This window comes from Orcinus orca, chromosome 18 (assembly GCF_937001465.1).
Source record: "Orcinus orca chromosome 18, mOrcOrc1.1, whole genome shotgun sequence".
NCBI lineage: Eukaryota > Metazoa > Chordata > Mammalia > Artiodactyla > Delphinidae > Orcinus > Orcinus orca.
Window position 1 is genome coordinate 57456601 of NC_064576.1, and position 21817 is coordinate 57478417.

At 39.3% G+C, this 21817-nt stretch overlaps 1 protein-coding gene across 3 annotated transcripts in view; it reads left to right on the plus strand.

Moving 5' to 3' along the window:
- The window catches only part of COG3 (component of oligomeric golgi complex 3), a 57375-nt gene that overhangs the window by 27550 nt on the left and 8008 nt on the right, over positions 1-21817 (plus strand). For all 3 annotated transcript variants that reach the window (XM_033436779.2, XM_004274578.4, XM_033436780.2), the window contains 6 exons: positions 1671-1795; positions 4943-5032; positions 8664-8784; positions 11549-11637; positions 11747-11881; positions 17485-17560. In XM_033436779.2, the coding sequence (XP_033292670.1) occupies positions 1671-1795; positions 4943-5032; positions 8664-8784; positions 11549-11637; positions 11747-11881; positions 17485-17560 (636 nt within the window). The remainder of the gene's footprint in view (positions 1-1670; positions 1796-4942; positions 5033-8663; positions 8785-11548; positions 11638-11746; positions 11882-17484; positions 17561-21817) is intronic.

Sequence of the window (21817 nt, forward strand, 5' to 3'; positions counted from 1 at the left end):
AGCCAGTAGGCACCTTACCTGGCGACTTGCTGTGTAAATAAACTCTCCCCAGTCAGCTATTTTAGCTATTAACTCTTCTTCTCAGGAGAGTGAAAAAATGAACAAGTAAGTTGACTTCTGACTTTGAACTACATAAATACATTTATTACACTAAACTTTAATTTGGGAGTACCTTTTTGGCTCTTTATTTTGAAGGAGGAATCCCGCAGATATCGTCATTCTTAGCACAACTAAGGATACTTAACCTCCTGAGTATTCCGTGATATAATTTGTCCAGTTTATTCTTTTTCCTTAAGAAATTTTTTTTATAACGTAGGTATCTTAGTTTAAAGTAAGGCCTTATGGAAGAGCATTTTAAAATTCTACAAGTATTACATGCTTTTGAAAAACAACTAAGCTTACAGAACCATGAAGTGAAAGCACCAGCCCTCAACATTGCTCTGCCCTTTCCTGCATAAATCCACTCTGCAAGCAGCAGTTCTCCTTCTGAGCATATGCAGATCTAGCTCTTTTTAAATTTTTAAAAATTTTGGCCACGCCGCATGGCCTGTGGGGTCTTGGTTCCCCCCACCAGGGATCAAACCTGGGCCCCCTGCAGTGGAAGCACAGAGTCCTAATCACTGGACTGCCAGGGGAATTCCCTCTAGCTCTTTTTTTAAAAAAGGAATTCTGTTTTGCTTGGATTTACTTTTCTTCTTTTATTATTAAAAAAATTTCAAATAAACAGAATGATGCAATGAACCCCTGTGCCCACCACCCAGATTCAATACTTAACATTTTATCGTATTATGTATATATTTTTGCTAATCATTTTAAAGTAAGTTATTGTCATCATTGCCACTTTACCTTTGAGTATTTCAGCACCTCTCCAAAAAAAAAAAAAGGGCATCTTTCACAGAACCATAAACCATCATTGCACTAAAAAATTTAGTAATGTTTCCTGATGTGCTCTAATACCCAGTCCATATTTCAGTATCCCCTCTTGTCCCAAAGTATGGTCCCAGCTGCACTTTCCTGGCTCGTGTGAACTCTGGTCCCTCCACCAGAGTGATGGTGCGTCCGTTACAGACGTGTCTCTGCTCAGGCACCACCCCCCCATGCTCCTCCTCATGCTTGCTGGGGCTACCTTTTGGGTGGGGCGGGTGGGGGGATGGGCACTCAGCTCCGGTCACTTGGGAATTACATACACTAAGTAGGCCTATAAGTGATGGAGTTGAGCACATGGAAGGCAGGCTGTCAGGCAGACCGGCTTCGATTAATCTTCCTGCTTAACGTGCTTTGTTTTCTTGTCACTCCCCCACCTCCCGCTTGCTTCCACGTGACGGCATCTAGACCTGTCTCCTTTTTATCAGCTGCATGGTATTCTCCAGTATGTGTATACTGCTCATGTAGTCCATGAAGATTATCGATCACAGTTCGGAGAGAGCAACTTGGGCTGAGTGCGTGAGGCTGGAGTGTACATATGTGTGTAGTCACGTGCGTTCTCAGTGTGTTAAATCTCACCTGTCACTGATTTAGGTTCCCTTTGGCATTCTCGATTAAAGGCGAGGCTAGAGAAAATGGATACCTCCAGCCATTGATAGCTAGTGAGAACTAACAGTTTATAATTGCTATGCAAATAAGACAGACCTCCGTGTGTGAAATGTCTTCTTCTTCATTTGGGATTTTAGGTTCAACCGAATCTCTCAGTCCTAGAGCACAGACCACAATTTCTCCAGCAGATCTTCATGGAATGTGGTATCCTACAGTTCGACGAACTCTCGTCTGTCTCTCCAAATTGTACAGATGTATAGATGTACGTGTGTAAATTCTTATATCTTTACTGTAAATTGCGTGCTCTTTCACTTAAAATATTTGTTTAATTTAAATTTTAAGATCTTGATATATTTTGTTTGGTATTAGATGAGAATAATAAGATTTTTAGATACACAGATAACTTTAAGATCAATCTAATTTAGAGATTCTTTTTTTTCTTTGCGGTACACGGACCTCTCACTGTTGTGGCCTCTCCTGTTGTGGAGCACAGGCTCCGGACGCGCAGGCTGAGCGGCCATGGCTCACGGGCCCAGCCGCTCCGCGGCATGTGGGATCTTCCTGGACCGGGGCACGAACCCGTGTCCCCTGCATCGGCAGGCGGACTCTCAACCACTGCGCCACCAGGGAAGCCCCCTAATTTAGAGATTCTTAACCTGAGCATTCTGTAGACCCTCAGAATCCTCTGATGCAGGGGTCCCCAGCCCCCGGGCCATGGACCGGGACTGGTACCTATCCGTGGCCTGTTAGAAACGGGGCCGCACAGCAGGAGGTTGAGCGGGCCAGCAAGTGAAGCTTCATCTGCCGCTCTGCATCGCTCCCATTACTGCCTGAGCCACCAACCCCCGATCCCATCCGTGGAAAAAGTGTCTTCCACGAAACCGGTCCCTGGTGCCAAAAAGGTTGGGGACCTCTGCTCTAATGGGCTTTGGGTAGTCTGTGAACACCTTGAAGTTGTGTGTAAAATTTTGTCTGTATGTTTGTATTTGTGTCTTTCTGAGGAAAAGACCTATAGCTTTTATCGTTTCTTATAGGCGTCTATGGCTAAAACTACTGATTAATTCATCTGTCTTAGTTTATAGATGAAGAAAAAGAGATGCAGAAAGGTTATGTCCAGTGTCACATAGGTATAATATACATTTAGTACTAAATGCAACTACTTTAGTTTTGCACTCAGTTTAAATCAGCTTCCTTAACAAGTAGTTGTCGGACTACATGTTTCTAACCCTGGACTAATTTTAATTATTTGCTAAAATAAGCAGTACCCTTTTAGTTTTTTTAGCCCCAACTTATACTGCGCATTTATTTTAGGTAACATTTATTTTAAGCATTCCAGTTTAATGATATGAGTATCAATCCCTGAATGATCAGATTTGTCTACATTTATTTGTCAGTGTTAAACCCAAAATAGTTTATAAAAATCAGTGATTTTAATTCACTTTTATATGTTTGTTTGTTTTGTTTTGTTTTTTTGGCCATGCCGCACGGCTTGTGGGATCCTAGTTCCCCGACCAGGGGTTGAACATGGGCCACAGCAGTGAGAGCACGGAGTCCTAACCACTGGACTGCCAGGGAATTCCCTAATTCACTTTTAAAAAATTAATTTGATTGTTACAACTGAAACAGCATATAGAGAGAAGTGATTAAATATAATGGTCATGTAATGAATTGTCCAGATGCCACTGTTTCTTAAGAATATGGTTCAGAAGGGTACATGTATATCTCCTCCCACTCTGAGATGCGCTGTACCTCAGAGTCCTCGGGCCTGAGCAAAGTTGCACAGTTGACTCATTCGTTCATTAGAGTGCTCACGACTTGGTGTGTGTTTTAAACTGCATCGTTACTGGAGTTTGTGCTTGGAGATTTTGAAATTCAACCAGAAAGTGCCTTTGGCTCAGTTCTGGGACTTTTAGGGGTGAGGCCAGATCACCTCTGCAGAATTAGATGTCTCAGCCTTCTGCCCAGCTGCTGAGATCTCTTCCAGAGGGGGGTTTGGACATTGGCAATTTTTCTTCCCCAGGTCCCCCCAGGAGGTGTATTGAATGATGGTGTTAGGTTGGGATTCAGAAACTTCCTACAGTGGAGCCAGGATCCCCAGGGAAATAATGCAGAGCCACATTCCACATAGAAGCCATTGTCATCACAGACCCTGGTGAAGTCTCTTAGGTGCTTAACAGGAACTTTAGCCACAGGAGGTAGGCCCAAGGACGTTACTCTGCCTGTTTTTATTTTCTGCCCTAGGCCTGCCCATTACATTTTCACCTAGCTTGCATCCAAATCTTCTCCCTCTCTGTCTTACCAATCAAAGGTGAGGAGAGACAAATCCAATGAAAACCCCATCAAGGCTGAGCAGGAGAGAGGGCCTCAATCTAAGCTGCGCATATTCGGTCTTCCTAGCAAGAGGCAGCCCTCATCTCTTCTTACTATACAGTAGCCTCATGAGAAACAGAAGTTAGGGAAGCGGTACAAAAAGAGAATAAAGCATCAGGTATGAGCCCAGAGCCCAGAACAGGGCCTAATAATAAAAATTTTGCTCCTACCCATCCATCAGTTCCAAGGGAACTGACAGGAGTCCCTTCTGAGACCAACATCCCACACCTCTAGGAAGATATAGAAATGGCAGAATTAAATTAATCATGCTTCACATTCTATTTTGTAACCTGATTTTGTTTTTACTTAATTATGTTTTATAAGAATTGCACCACCTCCTATTTAGCATTCTTTGATTTCATGCACAGTGTTCTATAATTTAGATTTACTAGTATTTTATTTGTCAGCCTCCTATCATTGAACATTTAAGTTATTTCCAGGTTTTTTTGCTGTTTTAAATAATATTGTGATGAAGAGCCATGTGCATGAATCTTAGAATACAGTACTGATTTTACTTGGGGTACATTTTTAGAAGTGGATTTACTGAGGCTTTTTTTTTTTTGGCCGTGCTACGTGGCATGCGGGATCTTAGTTCCCTGACCAGGGAGTGGAAGCTCAGAGTCCTAACCACTGGACTGCCAGGGAATTCCTACCGAGGCCTTGTTATAAAGTTGGTTTTATGTATCTAAGAAATAGCCTGTAACATGAGATCATGCTGGAGTGAGGGCTCCATGAGGTCAGAATCACATCTGCCTTGTGAACCTACCACTGTACTTCCAGCATCTAGCACAGAGCTGCATGAAATAGGTGCTCAGGAAATATTGTGGAAGGTTCACATGAGTGTTTTGGGAGATGCAAATTAGGAAACTATGTGCTGGTCTAGAAAGGTTGCATGGGAATAGGAAACTCCAGGAGGAATACTGGTAGTAATAAATTAATCCGTCAGATGAGGGCAAGCAGGCTGTACTCAGAGCCTATGATTTTCCTTTTTTCTGTTTTTGAAGTGCTGCAAGGTGATGTTTCTCTTTTATTTCACCAGAGGGCAGTATTCCAAGGATTATCACAAGAAGCCTTGGCGGCCTGCGTTCAGTCGTTACTTGGAGCATCAGAGTCTATCAGCAAAAAGAAGGTTTGATGGAGTGTTAGATGAAATCTTATCGCCTATAGTAATATTGTGGGATGCAGCATTAATTTACAGGCACAGAAATTTAAAGCCATTTTGGCAGTAGGATTTGTTTAATATGATTTAATTTTGAGGCCCTTTGAGAGAAGCTAGTACTTCACTTTAGTGCTCAATAAAGACTGCTCTATATGAGAGTGCCAGCTTTTTTTTTTTTTTTTTTTTTTTTTTTTTTGAGAGTGCCAGCTTTGCTAAAGTGCCAGAAGCGATACTTAGGTGATAAATTCTATAGGATGAAGGTTTCTTGTTCTAGCCTTAGCAACTGGGAGGTACTGGACTGCTGTTTCCTCGAAATACCAAAACAGTGTTTTCAAGGAAATGTAGCAATTTATAATCATCCCTGCAATGACATTTTAAAGAGTTGAATGGCCTCACTTGGAGGGAATCAGCCAGTCAGTTTGGAAGACAGGCAGTTGTGGCCTGTGGGTTATGTGACTAGAAGTAGTTGCCATGATTTTGTAACTTAGAGTTTTTAATTGAGAAGAAGGGGTCTGGGGCTGAAGGCTGTTGACGTGTGCTTCTCCCATGGCCCCTGAGACTTTTTTCAGAAGGTATGGTTCGGAGTGCTGCTCTACCTTGCTCTCCACTTAGAATACCTGTTGCCACCTACAGGGAGGAAGCTGTCCGGGGTGTGTCCAGCCAGAATTTCATAGCTGCTGGGAGTTTTCAAACCTGTGAACCTTTCTGGACTTCCAGGTTTATAAACTTGGTTTCTAACTTCAAGACTTTAGATAAATTAAAACCAAAAAACAGAAATCTCCTCACAAAAGAATTTGGGACCATAGAAAAGCTCTATCTTTGTGACCACCATATGCTCCCATTCATGAAATCGAGAGTTGAAATGAAATTTTGACAGGGGGACTAGAAGAGAATGGAAAGTTAAGTTATAGACAGGCAGGTTGAAGTTTAAAAAGTATTTCCAAGTCTGAGCTCTCACATTTTTTTATGGTATGGTAGGTAGAATTAGGAAACGCTTGTCTAATATTAGGGAAACAGTTAAGTAAATTGTGGTATATTCCATATAGTGGAATATTACACAGACATTAAATTTAAAAAAATGAAATAATAAAATTTAACTTAAATATGTTAAGGCAAAAAAAAGCACAGGATACAAATCAGATATACGCTATGACTTTATGTAATGACATATGTGTTAAAAAAAAGTAACGGTGAAAGCTTTTGGGTGACTATAGATGATTTTTTCTTTCTTTTCCTTACACTTCCTTTACTTTCCACATTTTTTACAGTGAGTATGTATTTCTTAGATTATCAGAGGAAAAAAATGACCTAATTGAAAAAAAAAATTCATATACTTATGTCCTCTTGTACCACTGTCCTCTTTTTAAAGGGGGGAGTGAAAAGCCTTTTGATTATTCAGTCTTTTGCCCTCATTGCCTGTAAGGCTATTCTCTTTTATTAACTCAGTTTCCTTCATATTATAAGGTGCTTAAGTATGTATGAGGAAGCCCTCAATTTGGTAAGAATTAGCTAATTTATTTTCATGACTGAGTTTATGCTTTTTGCCTTTCAACTTTTAAAAAAGTGGTCAATGAAAATGGCTTAATGTCTTAGAGAATTTCTTAGGGCAAGAAATTCTTCTTACATACTTAAATTGAGTACCTAGTATATCAGTAAACTAACACAAAACTGGATCACAACAGCTTCAGTAAATTCAATCTGTATTATACCATTTTCTCCATTGGAGCTGTTAGTTCTTTTGAAAATAGAGCAAGCGTTCAAAATGTGTAGCTTTTCCTACTTAGCTAATGTTCTGTGTCCCAGAGTACAAAGTGAGTTTCCATCAAATAAATCGTACTTATATGTTGATTCTGTGTTTATTTAGGAGGGAGGGAGGCAGGGAGAGAGAACAGAGAAGAGTCACTTTAATAACCTCTTTAAAGTTTATAGAGGCACACCTCATCTCATTGTGCTTCGCTTCATTGCACTTCACAGATACTGCAGGGTTTTTTTGTTCTTTACAAATTGAAGGTTTGTGGCGACCCTGCATTGCACAAGTCTATTGGCACCATTTTTCCAACAGCATATGCTTATTTAGTGTGTCTGTATCACATTTAGTTAAGTCTCTCAATATTTCAGATATCATTATTATATTATGGTGATCTGTGATCTTTGATGTTACTACTGCAAAAAGGTTACGACTTGTTGAAGGCTCAGACGATAGTTATTTAAAAATACTTTATCGCTAAAGATGGCTAGCATTTTTAGCAATAAAGTATTTTAAAATTAAGTTATGTACATTGTTTTTTTAGACAATGCTATTGCACACATAATAGACTACAGTATGGTGTAAATGTAACTTTTTTTAAAAAAAATAAATTTATTTATTTTTGGCTGCATTGGGTGTTCGTTGCTGCATGTGGGCTTTCTCTGGTTGTGGTGAGCGGGGGCTACTGTTAGTTGTGGTGCATGGGCTTCTCATTGCAGTGGCTTCTCTTGTTGCAGAGCACGGGCTGTAGGTGCACGGGCTCAGGAGTTGTGGCGCACGGGCTTAGTTGCTCTGCGGCATGTGGGATCTTCCTGGGCCAGGGCTCGAACCCGTGTCCCCTGCATTGGCAGGTGGATTCTTAACCACTGCGCCACCAGGGAAGCCCTAAATGTAACTTTTATATGCACTGGGAAACCAAAAAAATTCATGTGACTAGCTTTGTTGTGATAATTAGTTTATTGCAGTGGTCTGGAAGCAAACCCGTAATGTCTCTGAGGTATGCCTGTATTGCTTACTGAAGGACAACTTTATTCTTTTCCTAATGCAGTATAATTTCATTAAAAATATTTTCAAAGTAAGATTGCGTCTTGAGTAGCAGCAAGAAGGAGCAAATATAGCCTAGCTCTTCTTAATATACAGACTCTTTTCTGAAATGAGGGCCATGATTATTCACTATTTTGGGACTGGGTCAGAGCTTGAGAACTAAGCTTGATTCACAAGACTCTGTGGATGAGTCCTGAGAGGGTAGAAGGAAATGCAGGGCCTCTCCGGGGTGTAGGTAGTCAGTGCTCTGTTGCTGGCCGGATAATCCAAAATGGTAACCCCAAATCATTTTGCATTTGGAGGCTCCTTTTGTACTTCTATATAAATATGAGTATTTCTGATACTCTGTGTATTGAAACCACTCTGACCAAACAGTGAAAGCCAGGTTCCTGAGAGAAACTAGGAAGCCCTGGGAGATCAGAGTCGTGCTCGTACTTGGAGCTTTTAATTCCTGCTCTGTGCTGATACTGGACCATGTGGTTTCTTCTGTTTCTGCACCAGGTTAGAGTAGATTTGCCTTCTCTTTCTAAATGCGTTGCTTTACAACCTTTTTGTCTGATTTACTTCCTTGGGTTTACTAAATAGAACAGGTGATAGAGTTAGTAAGAGTTTGAAGCAAGATTTTTCCAGATAATTCTAACATGGAAATACGGGAAGAGTTCATCGCACAACAAAGGAGTATTGGTACCATATAGTTAGGCTAAGGGCCATAGACCTAGATAGATGAATGTTGATTAATAACATGTGTTTTATGTGCGCCTATTTTTATTTCATCTGTGATAATATCCATTTTTCTGTCTTTCAATTTAGACTCAGATTGATGGACAGCTTTTCTTAATAAAGCACCTTTTGATTCTCCGTGAACAGATCGCTCCATTTCACACTGAATTCACCATTAAGGAAATTTCCCTGGACCTCAAGAAAACTAGAGGTACTCCGTTGTCCTGGCTGGCACAGTTGGGTGTGCTGGACCTGATGTGTCAGCACAGGTTATAGGTTTGTCGTATGTTCATCTGCAATTTGCATGCATGCTCTGCTTGCTAGGCGTGTTGCCTGTCAGCATCCTAGCTACATCTAACTCGCTGGATCTTCTTTATGGAGAGAGCTATATCTGAGCATCTCAGCTTGCAAAAGAGGATTGCCTCTCTTAGACTCTGCCACATATTACCATAACCAGTTAAAAAGTGAAAAATCACTATAATAACTACCTAAGAGTGTCAGCTAATTGGAGTGATTTTAAACATTGCGTTGAGTTTGTTAGTTCATAGAAACTGAGACAGCCAGCTGGGTAAAATAGGAAGAGTACTTATCTAAGAGTCTGAGTCAGGTTCTGTGCCTGGCCCATCATTTCCTGGCTCTTGTGATCTTAAATGTGTGTTTTAGCTTCCCTACCCTGTGTAAAACAAGCAGAATCCGCTTGTTGAGATGCTTTCACCAGAGTATCAATATCATTAAGAGTGAAAATAAATGAAAATACATATTAAAGTGCTTTTGTAAGCTTAAGGTGCTTAAATAAACTCAAGTTGTATTATTATTAAATCAGCTGGTTGTTAAGTAATCATGTAGATAGGGCCTTTGAGTTGGTAATAGACATGGAATCATCTTGGGAAAGGTGATTCATCCATCCTGGTGGTTCGTTTCTGACTGAATTAACAAGTGATGATTTCTAAAAGATCAAAGTAGTTATTTTCTAAGATGTTGATCTTAAACAGTTAAGGATATACCATAAATATCCATCTCCTTTAATTACTTACAAATTTATCTAAACTTTATCTTTTCTTAACCATTTCCAAGAGAATTAAGCTCTAACACCTTAAGCCGTCTGTTTATGGAATGAATGAATTTCTCGTTTATGTATTGGGGGAATTGAGAAAATTCATAGCCATTCAAATTACTTTCTGTATTCTGTGGTTTAGAGGAACTCCACATAATAGGATTTCCAAGAGGAGCAGGTTCTTACTTTCCTAATGACTGTGTTTATAAAATAGCGGACTTGATTTAACTCACCTGAGAGCCAAGTCGTCTCATCATGAGTGATATTAAAACAGCTTATTCTTTTTCTCTTCCTAATGCATTCTCCTTTTCACCACAGGGAATACCTTTTGGTTCTGGTGACATTTATTTATTTATTTATTTTTGGCTGCATTGGGTCTTCGTTGCTGCGCACGGGCTTCCTCCAGTTGTGGCGAGCGGGGGCTACTCTTTGTTGTGGTGCGCGGCCTTCTCACTGCGGTGGCTTCTCTCGTTGCGGAGCATGGGCTCTAGGCACGTGGGCTTCAGTAGGTGTGACTGGCAGGCTCTAGAGCACAGGCTCAGTAGTTGTGGCGCACGGCCTTGGTTGCTCCGCGGCATGTGGGATCTTCCTGGACCAGGGCTCGAGCCCGTGTCCCCTGCGTTGGCAGGCGGATTCCCAACCACTGCGCCACCAGGGAAGCCCTCTGCTAGTATTTAGATAGTAAGCCTGTATGTTATTCATATACTTTGTAATTTTGTTTTTAAACAGCAGCCAGATTTTCTGGCTTTTGCCCTTACAGAATGCATAAATTTTTTAGTTTATTCTCATCGGAGGCTGCCATCATGCAGCCATTCTGGTTGATTTTGTGCTTTCCTTTCAGTGTGACATGTGGAAATAGTGCCTTAACCTTGAGGAATGCCAGGCGCTGATAGTCCTTACTTTATTAAGTAATGGGACGAAGCAGGGCTGATCTATTTTCTTTTGTATTTTTTCTAATTCATAATTTGTTGCTTCGTTCTACTACAGATCCACTGAGGTGTGAGAAAATGAAGTACTCTAAAATTTTGGCAAATTTTGGTATAAAGTATGTTTTCCCTAAAACCTTATGAGGGTTATGTAATCCTGCCATATGATCACCTACAGTTGTTCAGGTTTCTTACAGAAAAGACAGCAGAAACAAAGAGTCATTTACTAAAGCTTTACTCTGAATCTGATAGAGAGGTGTGTTGTTTGTGTTTTGTTTTCCCAGTAAGATCAGGATCAAGGCAGGGAGTACAGTCTGGTGTGTTCTTGTAAAACCAGTGTTGGAAGCATTTCATGCTTTGCTTTCTCCAGCCTGCCAAGGCAAAGCGAAGAAATGATCTTTTCTGACTATCACTTAATAATACTTGCTATCTTTACTTTTAAGCCTCTAACCTCTCATGACTAACGTTATACCTTATTGCATTTGAACATCAATGAGACCTATTTGTACTTTGCAAAGACTCTAATTAGTCTGGAGGTTAAGGGGTAAATATGTCCTTTTGGTGTTTTTCTTCTGGCTGACACATTAGTTTATTCTCTGCTTCAAATGAATAAATTTCTGTGCCAGCCAGATCTTAAACAAAGGAAGCTGGGTAAGTATATGAATTTTTCTTAAAAAACCTATTTAGCATCATAAAAGTAAAGCAGTGAAATTTTAAGGTATTGATTACCATTTATCCTTTTTCTTTTTTTCTATAAATGAATAATTGTGATTAATAGTCATTTTGCAATTCTGAGTTCTAGAAGATAATTGTGTGTGAGTGCTGTAGCCGTTGTTGGCACTAACCTTATCCACTCGTGGAGGTGACTTGGTGGAAATGAAACCCCTCTTGCTCTGTGGTAATAGAGAACTAGTATATGTTTACACACTGAAATAGGAACTTGGCTTCTTGTTGAAACTGTACATGTTCACTGGATGAGTAATTTTGTTTCACAGATGCAGCATTTAAAATCCTGAATCCTATGACTGTTCCAAGATTTTTTAGGCTGAATAGCAACAATGCCTTGATAGAGTTCTTGTTGGAGGTGAGAAGGAGTCTGTTTTCTTGGTGGTGGGAGATAAACGATATTTTTTACATGTCTGGTAATTTCTAGGCACATAAAAACAGGAGGAAACTGTCATCTTCTCTTTAAGGGTACTCCTGAGATAAGAGAACATTATCTTGACTCTAAAAAAGATGTAGACCGTCATCTGAAATCGGCCTGTGAGCAGTTTATTCAGCAACAGACCAAGCTGTTCGTAGAGCAGCTGGAGGAGTTCCTGACAAAGGTATAGACCTTGGTGCATATTGGGTAATTGTGAATTCTTCCCTAGATTGCATTTTGTTTTCTTTTTGTTTGTTTGTTTTTTTAATAGAAATCCATTTTTAATTTATTTAATTAATTAATTTATTTATTTTTGGCTGTGTTGGGTCTTCAGTGCTGCGTGCGGGCTTTTTCTAGTTGTGGCGAGCGGGGGCTACTCTTCGTTGCGGTGCGTGGGCTTCTCATTGCGGTGGCTTCTCTTGTTGCGGAGCACGGGCTCTAGGCGCGCGGGCTTCAGTAGTTGCGGCACGCGGACTCAGTAGTTGTGGCTCACGGGCTCTAGAGAGCAAGTTCAGTAGTTGTGGCGCACGGGCTTAGTTGCTCCGCGGCATGTGGGATCTTCCGGGACCAGGGCTCGAACCCGTGTCCCCTGCATTGTCAGGGATTCTTAACCACTGCGCCACCAGGGAAGCCCCTAGATTGCATTTTGAATTACCCTCTTATGAAAACCTTGGCAGAAGGAAACAGTAGGGGTGGCGCAGTGGTTAAGAATCTGCCTGACAATGCAGGGGACACGGGTTCGAGCCCTGGTCCCGGAAGACCCCACATGCCGCGGAGCAACTAAGCCCGTGCGCCACAACTACTGAACTTGCTCTCTAGAGCCCGTGAGCCACAACTACTGAGTCCGCGTGCCGCAACTACTGAAGCCCGCGCGCCTAGAGCCCGTGCTCCGCAACAAGAGAAGCCACCGCAATGAGAAGCCCACGCACCGCAACGAAGAGTAGCCCCCGCTCGCCACAACTAGAAAAAGCCCGCACGCAGCACTGAAGACCCAACACAGCCAAAAATAAATAAATAAAATAAATTTATTTTTTTAAAAAAAGAAAAAGACAGTAAACCCATGTCTTAATGATTCTGTCTAAGAAATCACCGTGTTCCCTATTATGGAAGCTTTTTGGTTTGGACTTTTAGGTATGCTTGCAGAGTTTTTCAGTTTTAAGAGAAAGTGTGCAAATATTGCAAAGTTAGTTATAGCAGACCTCTGGTTAGCTCTGTTCTCTTTATCCACATTGTAGGGACCTGCATGTGGTCTGGGACTCTCACTTTTCCTGGATTAGGACCTGCGTGGCAGTAATCACAGTCCTGTCTATCAGGGTTTCCTGTTACTTAAATGGGTGATTTATTTTCCTCTTTGTTTTACATACTATTTTTCCCTTTCATTTTGTGTAGATAATTGAGAATTGAAGATTTTATATCATTGCATTGTTAATTACCAGACATATGGATTTTTAATAATCTGTCTATTTCTCTGTCTCCTAGCTAGAATCCATCAACTGGCAAATGCCAGCAAAGGCAAAATCAGATCATGGCAGTTTTGACTTTTCCTGTTGCAACATAATCATTTTTTTAAAAAACCTAAGTGTTGTTACTAAGGACTTACCTCATAAAGATCTTTAAGAAGTCTTGAAGTGAACTTTCATTTATTAAGCCTCTACTGTCTGTCCAGACTTGTGTTAGAGGACATTAAAAAAGAATAAAAATATGACAGCCCTCTTTCTCAAATTTACTTATCTAAGTCTTAACTGGGGAGACATTGGTAACTTGTTGCTGGGTCCTGTGATAAAGACAGAAGATATTAGTTTTTGAAAGTAAGAAATGATACCAAAAAAGCAAATATAGAAATGTTAAACTATTATTTATCATTGAGGTATATTACTTGTTTAGTGGCTTTTAGCCCATTCATCAAGTATTTGGAATGTGTGTGTGTGTGTTTTTCCCCACCACAGAAATATAAAAGGAGGGTGGTGTAAATGTTTTCTCCCAGCTTTTTGATTAAAAAAAAATGGTGCAAGTATGGATATTTTGTAAGTTACAAACCAGTCATCATAGTTTTTACTGAAATTGTCCTCATGGAAAACTAGTTTGTAGATTGTAGTATTTTGGGGAGAGCACCCACTGGTGGGAAATACTGTAGATTAATATTTTGCAATAACAGAGCAGCAGAACGAACCTTCTGATATAAGCAAGTTGGTTATAATGAAATCTGCCATTAAAGGGTTTTTTCTAGAAAAGCACAGTTTTCCTAGAAGTCAAGAGAATGAAAATTCACTGATGGTAGTTGTCCAAGTTGACCTTAGTATAAATTTGGTAAATCTGGTATAACTCTGGGCATTTGGAAGATTCTGGACACTACGAACATTCTTTAAAAATTAGAGGTTTATGTAGAAAATATGTATTCCAAGTCTGAATTATGTAATGGCCCTCCATGGACATGCTACACGTCTGTAGCAGGGACCCCTGTATAGCTGTTCATGCACCTCTTTTTATACTTCTCTCAGTATGGGACTGGGAGAGGGAAAGGCCCTGCCCCTGATCACTGAGAAGCCGTTCTCCCTCACCCGCCTCTATCTGCTCACTCTATGTTGACCTTACTCAGATTATTCACAGTTGCCTCATGTTTCCTTTTACAACCCTGGTCCCTCACTGCTCCTTACTGTTCAGTGAGAATCTTTAGTAGATACTACGGCTTAGAGGACCCGGCATCCCTTTTATGTTATCTTATTCCAAATTTAGGTTTCTTCCCCTGTCCTGTTGGCATAGAGTGGGTCAGAGGTAAAGATATATATGCACACACACGCACAAGCACGCACACGTGCATTGTAAGCACTAGAGTTCATACAGATATACGTGATCATTTAAGACATTATTTCTTAGAGTTTGTGGACCAAACATTTTTCACGTTTCACCGGGTCAATGTTACTAGTATTCTGAATAGCAGAGACAGAGTAAATGATTTTAAAACCTTAAAATAATTTTCTTTAAAGGTAATTGTGCAAGTGCAGAATCTTATACCCCTTTTATTATAATTGGCATTGTAAGGCAGCCAGTTCTTGTACCTTGATAAATGATCACAGGAAAAGCAGTATCCATAGATACAGAAAGGAAACAGTATTTCATCTTTCATTTGGATGTATGCTTGTAGGTCTCAGTATTTGCTATTTGGATGTAAGCTTCATCAACATAATGTCCTCAGCTTGTTTCTAAGTTTGGACTGATTTTTGAAATATATATAGGTTTGCCTAATAAAACAAGCTGTGAGAGTGTATAGAGAACGTTCTTAGGTTGTCAGAAGACTTGTTTATTGAGCCTGAAGCCTCCAGGTGTGATTCTGGTCCCCTTTCACCTGTTGTAAATTGGCTTTTTTGTTTATGTAGCTCCTTCCTTGAGCTCTCTTTTTTGAGATGCAGTTAATGAAATTTCTTGAGAACAATAAAATTATAAAATTTTATTTTATAAAATAATGAAATTTCTTGAGAACAAGAAAATGGTTCTAGAAGAACTATTGCCTTGTTTCTTGCTCCTTGAAAAATAATCTTTTCTCTCAGTATTTGAATGGCCCTAGGGAGTGTAATACTGTTCTCTAAGTGTTGGGGGTGGCGGTTCATATCAAAACATTTGGGTCAGTTATTTTCTAAAACTAAAAAACTGTCGATACTTTTTTTATGTCCTAGAATTTTATTGTACTAAATGTTGCTTGAAACAAACTCTTAAGTAGGGCTTGGAATCGTCTTGGGTGTAGTAGAAAGAGCATAGCATTTCGAGGCAGGAAAGCTGAGCTCTGCACCTCCTGACTGGGATGGTAGTGGTCACTTAGCTTCTCCAAGCCTCAGTTTCTAATCTCTACAGTGGAGATAGCTATTGCATCCTTCCTCCCTACTTAAGGTTATTATGGGGACCGAAAGATGATTTTATATATATAAACATACATCGTCAGTGCTTGAAGAAGTGTTATTTTATAGTAAAATGTGACAGATTTGCAGTGAAGATTTTGCTTTTGCAAAAAATCTGAATGAAAGCATTTTAAAGGAAGTATAATTTCATGTTTATAGCTAAGCTAAAAGTGTTTCCCCTTGTGGGACCAGTTTATGCTAAAAACTCAGACTTGTATTCCTCTCAAGCAGTTTGCTAAAGTATTGCAAGTTTATTCTTAATGTTCCCTCTGAAGTGTTATTAATTTCCTCAGCAACACTACAAATTAATTTTTTTTCCTCAGCATAGTGTGTGTAATAGAATTTGACCTATAAATTTAATTTCTGTTCACAAGGAGTTATAACCTAATGGGAATTCAAGATGGAAAATATGTAAACATTAAGATGTATACAGCAATGTCATTATGAGACAATGGGTCTGTCTTCATCCTGTAGGGTTTTAAAAACGATGGGGCTAATTGGGGAAAACTTCTGAAGAAAATTCTCCTTGAGGTTTAACTTAAAGATAAGTATATTATCTAGGTAGTAAATAGAGATGAGTATACAAGTTTGTATTTGCTTTTAGTATAAAAATAGTTATATACAATATATGTCTTTATGAAATTGGTTAAATTCTGGAACAATCAGTGGCATACAGCCAGCCATTACTATTAAAGCATAACAATTAGATACAGAAAAATGTCCAGGATTTAGATTTAAGTGGAGAAAAAAGTTTTTAGAGCACTGTGTTCCTACTTTTGTAAATGTAGACACATTAGCATGTTTATATATTTACGTTGGGAAATATTTGGGATAATATACACTAAACATGAACATGTTTTTCTTTAGCATTGTCTAACCTATAATCGTATGTATGACTCACTTTTAAAAGCTGCATCTCACAATAAAAAGTAAAGACGTAGAGAGGAATTGAGTGACAGTGGAAAGGGGTGATTTTATCTACATGGCAACATGAGCAAAGGCCTAGAGTGGTCCAGGAATATGAACTCGGTAGAAATAGAGAGAGGGCTGAAGAGGCCTGAGTTAACATTATATCCTGTCTGTGCCCATCCTCTGCCTAAGTATTTGTGTGGCCTTCTTTATGAGAAATCTAAAAAGTTGGTGTTCAGGTTTTTCTAATGAGACTATCTGCTGAGGCCAACATGTTATGGCCTGGACCGTTGGCACCTAGCAGCCCATTTTTTACAGCTGTTTTGTGCATTTCTGTCCTTCACACTCCCTAGCTGCAGCCTAGCCGCACCGTAATTTGCCATCTTAAGAACATTCTTGTCCGAAAGCTAAATGTATGGTTTTGCTTCTCTGTACTGATGCTGAGAGGTGAATAGAGGGTGGGCATCCAATTCTTGTACCTAGAACACTGGCTAGTCAAATGTGCTTTTTGATGCTATCTGAAAATCTTTTTTTTTAAATAACATTCTCTCTGCCTGTAACGAAGGAAAGGACCCTCTAGGTATATAAAGGAGATTTTGTCCAACTGCTGTGACATTTTTCTAATAACATACGATAGTAATTTAATGTTAACCTAACAGTCCACTGAAAGAGAGGACTGTTTCGTGTTGACGTTTCTCTTGGTCTTCATTTTTGTCTTCCTACCCTGAAATGTTTCAGGCTGAATGCCTCAGGACATTGGTATGGTTTTCTTTTTGCAAAACAGTGTATGCCTTGAAATCACAGAAGTTTTGCTAAAATATTTTATTGGTTGTAAAGGACTATGAGATATGATGCATTTTCTTTTAGGGCTGCACATTTGATTATCATTATGCTTTCATACGTTCAAATGGTGTATATTATGAGAGCAGAACTAGTTTAATTTGTCATCAGTGAAATGAAACTTTTTTCCTTTTGTCCCCTCTACTAGGTTTCAGCACTAAACACAATGGCCAGTCAGGGAGGACCCAAGTATACTCTCTCTCAGCAGCCTTGGGCTCAACCAGGTACCCACGTTTTACTGTTTGGGATTTCTTTTTTTAGGATGTCAGTTAATTTGCATTTATATAGCCGTGCTCCGACAGCTTGAAGTTGGTTTCCTACTTCCTACTTTCCTGCTGTGGTTTAGGTTAACGCAAGATTCATTTTGGAGCTGACAGGTCTTAATTGAGCCAACACGACTTGCATTTCAACAAGCATCCCAAGAAAGGAAGAATTAAAAAATATATACACACACACACACACACACACACACATGCATACATACATCAATACATACATATACATACACACACACACAGTTAAAAATAAAATATGGCTTAGATGGAAATGCTTTGAGTGTGATGGTTTCTGTACACTTGATTTTCATTGTCTTAGAGTGAAAATACTGTGTTTGGTAGTATGAAATTAATGGAGAGAATGCTACTGTTTCCAAGTATTATATGAAGAAATGTTGGACATTACATTTTAAGCAAGTTACATCCTCTTTAATGTTTTAGAGTGTTTGAAAAGAATTATAAAACTGTGGTGTCATTTAGGAGTTGGCAGGCTCTATCACTGATTGGCAGAAGTGCTGGAGCTGTTTCCAGTCTTAACTCTTTCCTAAATGTAAATTTTTTTGTGCTAGAAGGTGTTTTTTTCCCTCTTTAACATTAGACATTGAAAATCACGACTAGTTTTGTGGGTTATTTTTGGTTCATGTTGTGACATTTTAAGTTGTCATTAAACCAGAATAAATCATTTTGTTAGATTGATACTTCTGGCCATTCCCTGGCCCATATTGTGATAGAGATCCTTTGAAACTAAGAAGGGCAAGATGCCGAAAGAATCAGTGTTTTAATTATGGGTGAGCTGTGTCCAAGTTGATAGGAAGCTTTTTGCTCATAGTGAGAGAGATTCAAAGAATGATTCTGGTTTAGCATCCATAAAAAATTGACTGTCTACAGGCACCCAAAACTGGAATTAGGTTTTTAACGTGATTGGTTTCCCATAATGAAAGAATGCATGTCTGTCAGGTATTTATTTCTTTTGGGAAAAAGAATTGAGGCCATTCTAAAATTTTCAGTTATTTTTATTAGTGCCTCAGGTTAACTTGAAGTTGAAGTAGAACAAAGAAGTTGTAAGAGTAGCTATGTATCTCCTAGGAAGATTTGTAAGCATAGAGAATTATCACTGGTATTTGAATGGAAGGCAGGATTTTATTTCAAAAATTTGTCATGTGAACTTTGATGATGTCAATATAGATTTGCATTGATTTGCTTTATTTTGCAAATAAACTTTGTGACATGCTTTAGGCCTTTTGTTTACTGTGATGGAGACAGTGAATATTATACTGACTTTATTATTTTAAACCTTTGTGTTGTATATGAGATTGAAATCTTTGCCATCTTACTAAAGGACAGAGAGCATCCTTCATGCAGTAGTATATTCTGTCAAGAGACAGAAAACCAGAGTCTTTTACTGACAATACTGGAAATTCTAACCATAGTGAGCCTGGTAGTAATCACTTGTTCTGACCCCTCAGGGTCAGGAGCAGGCTTGTCAGGCTGTAACTCAGCACTGATTCTAGAAGGAATTCTAATCATCTTTGGATTAATTGGGCTATTGGCTCAAGGTTTGTCATTTACAGAGCTTATTTAGAAATAGGACCTGATTTTATTTTGAACGTTAATGTAAATGAAACTCTTGGGTGCAATAAATCTCTCTTAAAATAGGTAGAAACCACCAAATTGTCATAAGTATAGTTAGTACAGCTAAGCCCAGGGGCTTGATGCGTAATTAATGTATTTTCTTTCCCCTTTGGGAAGATTCTCTTCTCAAAATAGGCGCTGTCATTTTCTCAAGTGGAGTCCTGATAGATCTCCTAGTGTTAGGTGTATTGTGCTCTTAAGTATTACTAGAATTGTCATTAGTAAAGCAGGAGTAGATGAAAGGAAACCGACAGAAAGACTAGATGAAATAGGGCTTGCTGTTTTGTCATTTAAAACATTTTGTTTCTTTCTAAGTGAGGAGATCCTGGCAAATGGAGCAGCGACACTTCAGTTTACCTTGTTGTTGTATCTTCCGTCTCATTTAGCCTCAAGGAGCTATGGAGTTGCTTTTTCTTGATCTGTAATACGAGAAGCCCACACTTAAATGTCAAAGATTTTTAAGTCTTTGGGGTGGGAGCACCAGGGACAGTCTAGAAACTTATCTTGGGCCCCCAGAACCCGGGGTTAGTGGTTCATGCAGACTTGATCACCTTCTTGGGGTCATTCCATGCTAAACTCATGAGATTGAGTTATAGTTAGGATGCCAATTTGTTAATTACTCTGGGAAATATACCTTTTTAAGAATTAGGATACTTTATTTACAAGGCTCCACATAAAACTGGGCTCCGAAGACTGACCAGTGATCCCTGAAGTGTGTTAGTGACCATAGGACCAGAGCCCGTGGACTTCATTGTCTCAAAGGAGCTTTCATCTGTCTATGAAAAATAAGGGATTCTTGGATTGTTTGTTCTTTCTTCTTGAGAGCACTGGCAGTTTCTCACCCTGCTCTTACACAACCCTCCTCAATTAAAAAAAATTTTTTAACATGGTATAAAATTTGAACTGTGGAAAGGTATAAAATGAGAATTCTATTCTCCACCTCTAAACTAGTTCTCTCAAAGGTAACCACTATTAATGGCGGCTTTCCCAAAATTATGTGTATTCTAGCATATATGGACTTGAAACGTGTTATACAAATAAGATTATACTATTGTTACCTGAAAAAACGCGTTTGCCTCTTGGTGGGTATTGAGCCAAAAGACACAACCAAGGCAAAGAGTGGGAGGAGGAAGGATTTATTACTAGCAGCGAGGAAGGAGAACGCCGGGGGTCTTTCCCAGAGCAGTGTCTCCCCGAATGGCAGAATTGGGGAAATTTAAGCTAAGGGTACATGTATTCATGAAGGGGCTTGAAGAGAGGAGAATTCAGCATTGAACCGGGGCAATGGTTGACAGAATCCAAGCTTTAGTTAATTGAAGTCACGGTGGTCAACGGCATCGTTCCATCCTCCACCCGAACGGGGGCCTTCGTTCCTGCAGAGCTCAAAGACGTGCATCCGATTGTTCTCTGTATCCCTTGAGGAGGAGCTAGGGCTGTTTCATTACCGACCTATTGTTTCTTATTACTTTTCCTGTGTGCCTGCATTCCCTCACTTCCCTTAAGGTCATCAATTACTGAGACCTGTTAAAGGACAAGCATTGTGGCCAGGCTGAGATCACAGAATGGTTTAGGCCAAAATGGCTTCTCTTACGTTAAGAAAGCCAGTCCTGGTGTTCCTTCTTCAGGGGCCTCTTACCCTATCTGCTTACAAAATATCCCTTACTTTTTTTTTTTCTTTTGTTTTAAACCACTTATTCTGTATCTTGGAGCCCTTTCTATACCAGCATATCCAGCTGTACCCATTCTATTTAATGGACCTGTAGAATATATCACTAAAGCATAATTTCTTTAATAATTCTATTAATAGATATTTAAATTATTTTTAGTTTGTTTTTCCTTACACTCTTAATAAACACACATATCTTGGTATTTTGTAAATATGTCCATAAGGCAAATTTCTAGCAGTAGAAATGTTAAGTGAAAGAGTGTGTATATTTTCAGTTTTGCTAGACATTGCCTAATATCCCTTCCAAGAGGGTGAACAGTTTATACTCCCGTCAACGGTGGATGAGGGTGCCTGTTTCCCCACACCCCTGCCAAGTGTGGATATTCACAACCTTGGTAATTTTTACCTATCTGAAATATTTCAGTTGTTTTAATATGCGTTTCTTTAATTATGAGTGAGGTCAAGCATCTTTAAAATTATTAATCAGTCTTTTCTTTGATAGCTTTCTAGGTAATTTTCTCTTTTAGATACTTCATACAGATTACGACTCTTCTTTTCCATTTGTACTTCTTTTCAGACACTACACCTGGGCTACTAATTATTTCAGTTACAATTTTCTGGAATTCTTTTCCTTTTCTGATAATACAATATAAGAACGTAACAAATGGATTTTTAGTTCCCATTAAATATGTGTGGGTATTTTCTGAATGATCTCATAAGATAGGGAGCATCTCTTACTGTGAGTCAGTTCTACAAATCCTTACGAAGTAATTCTTACTAGTGCTTCTCTGCAAATGACCTTTTATTTCACCTTACACCTTATCTCCAAATGCCGAAGGCACCATATTACTATCCCTATGAATGTCCTGAGCCATGGCTGGGGGTGGGGTGGGGGGGCAGGATTCTTT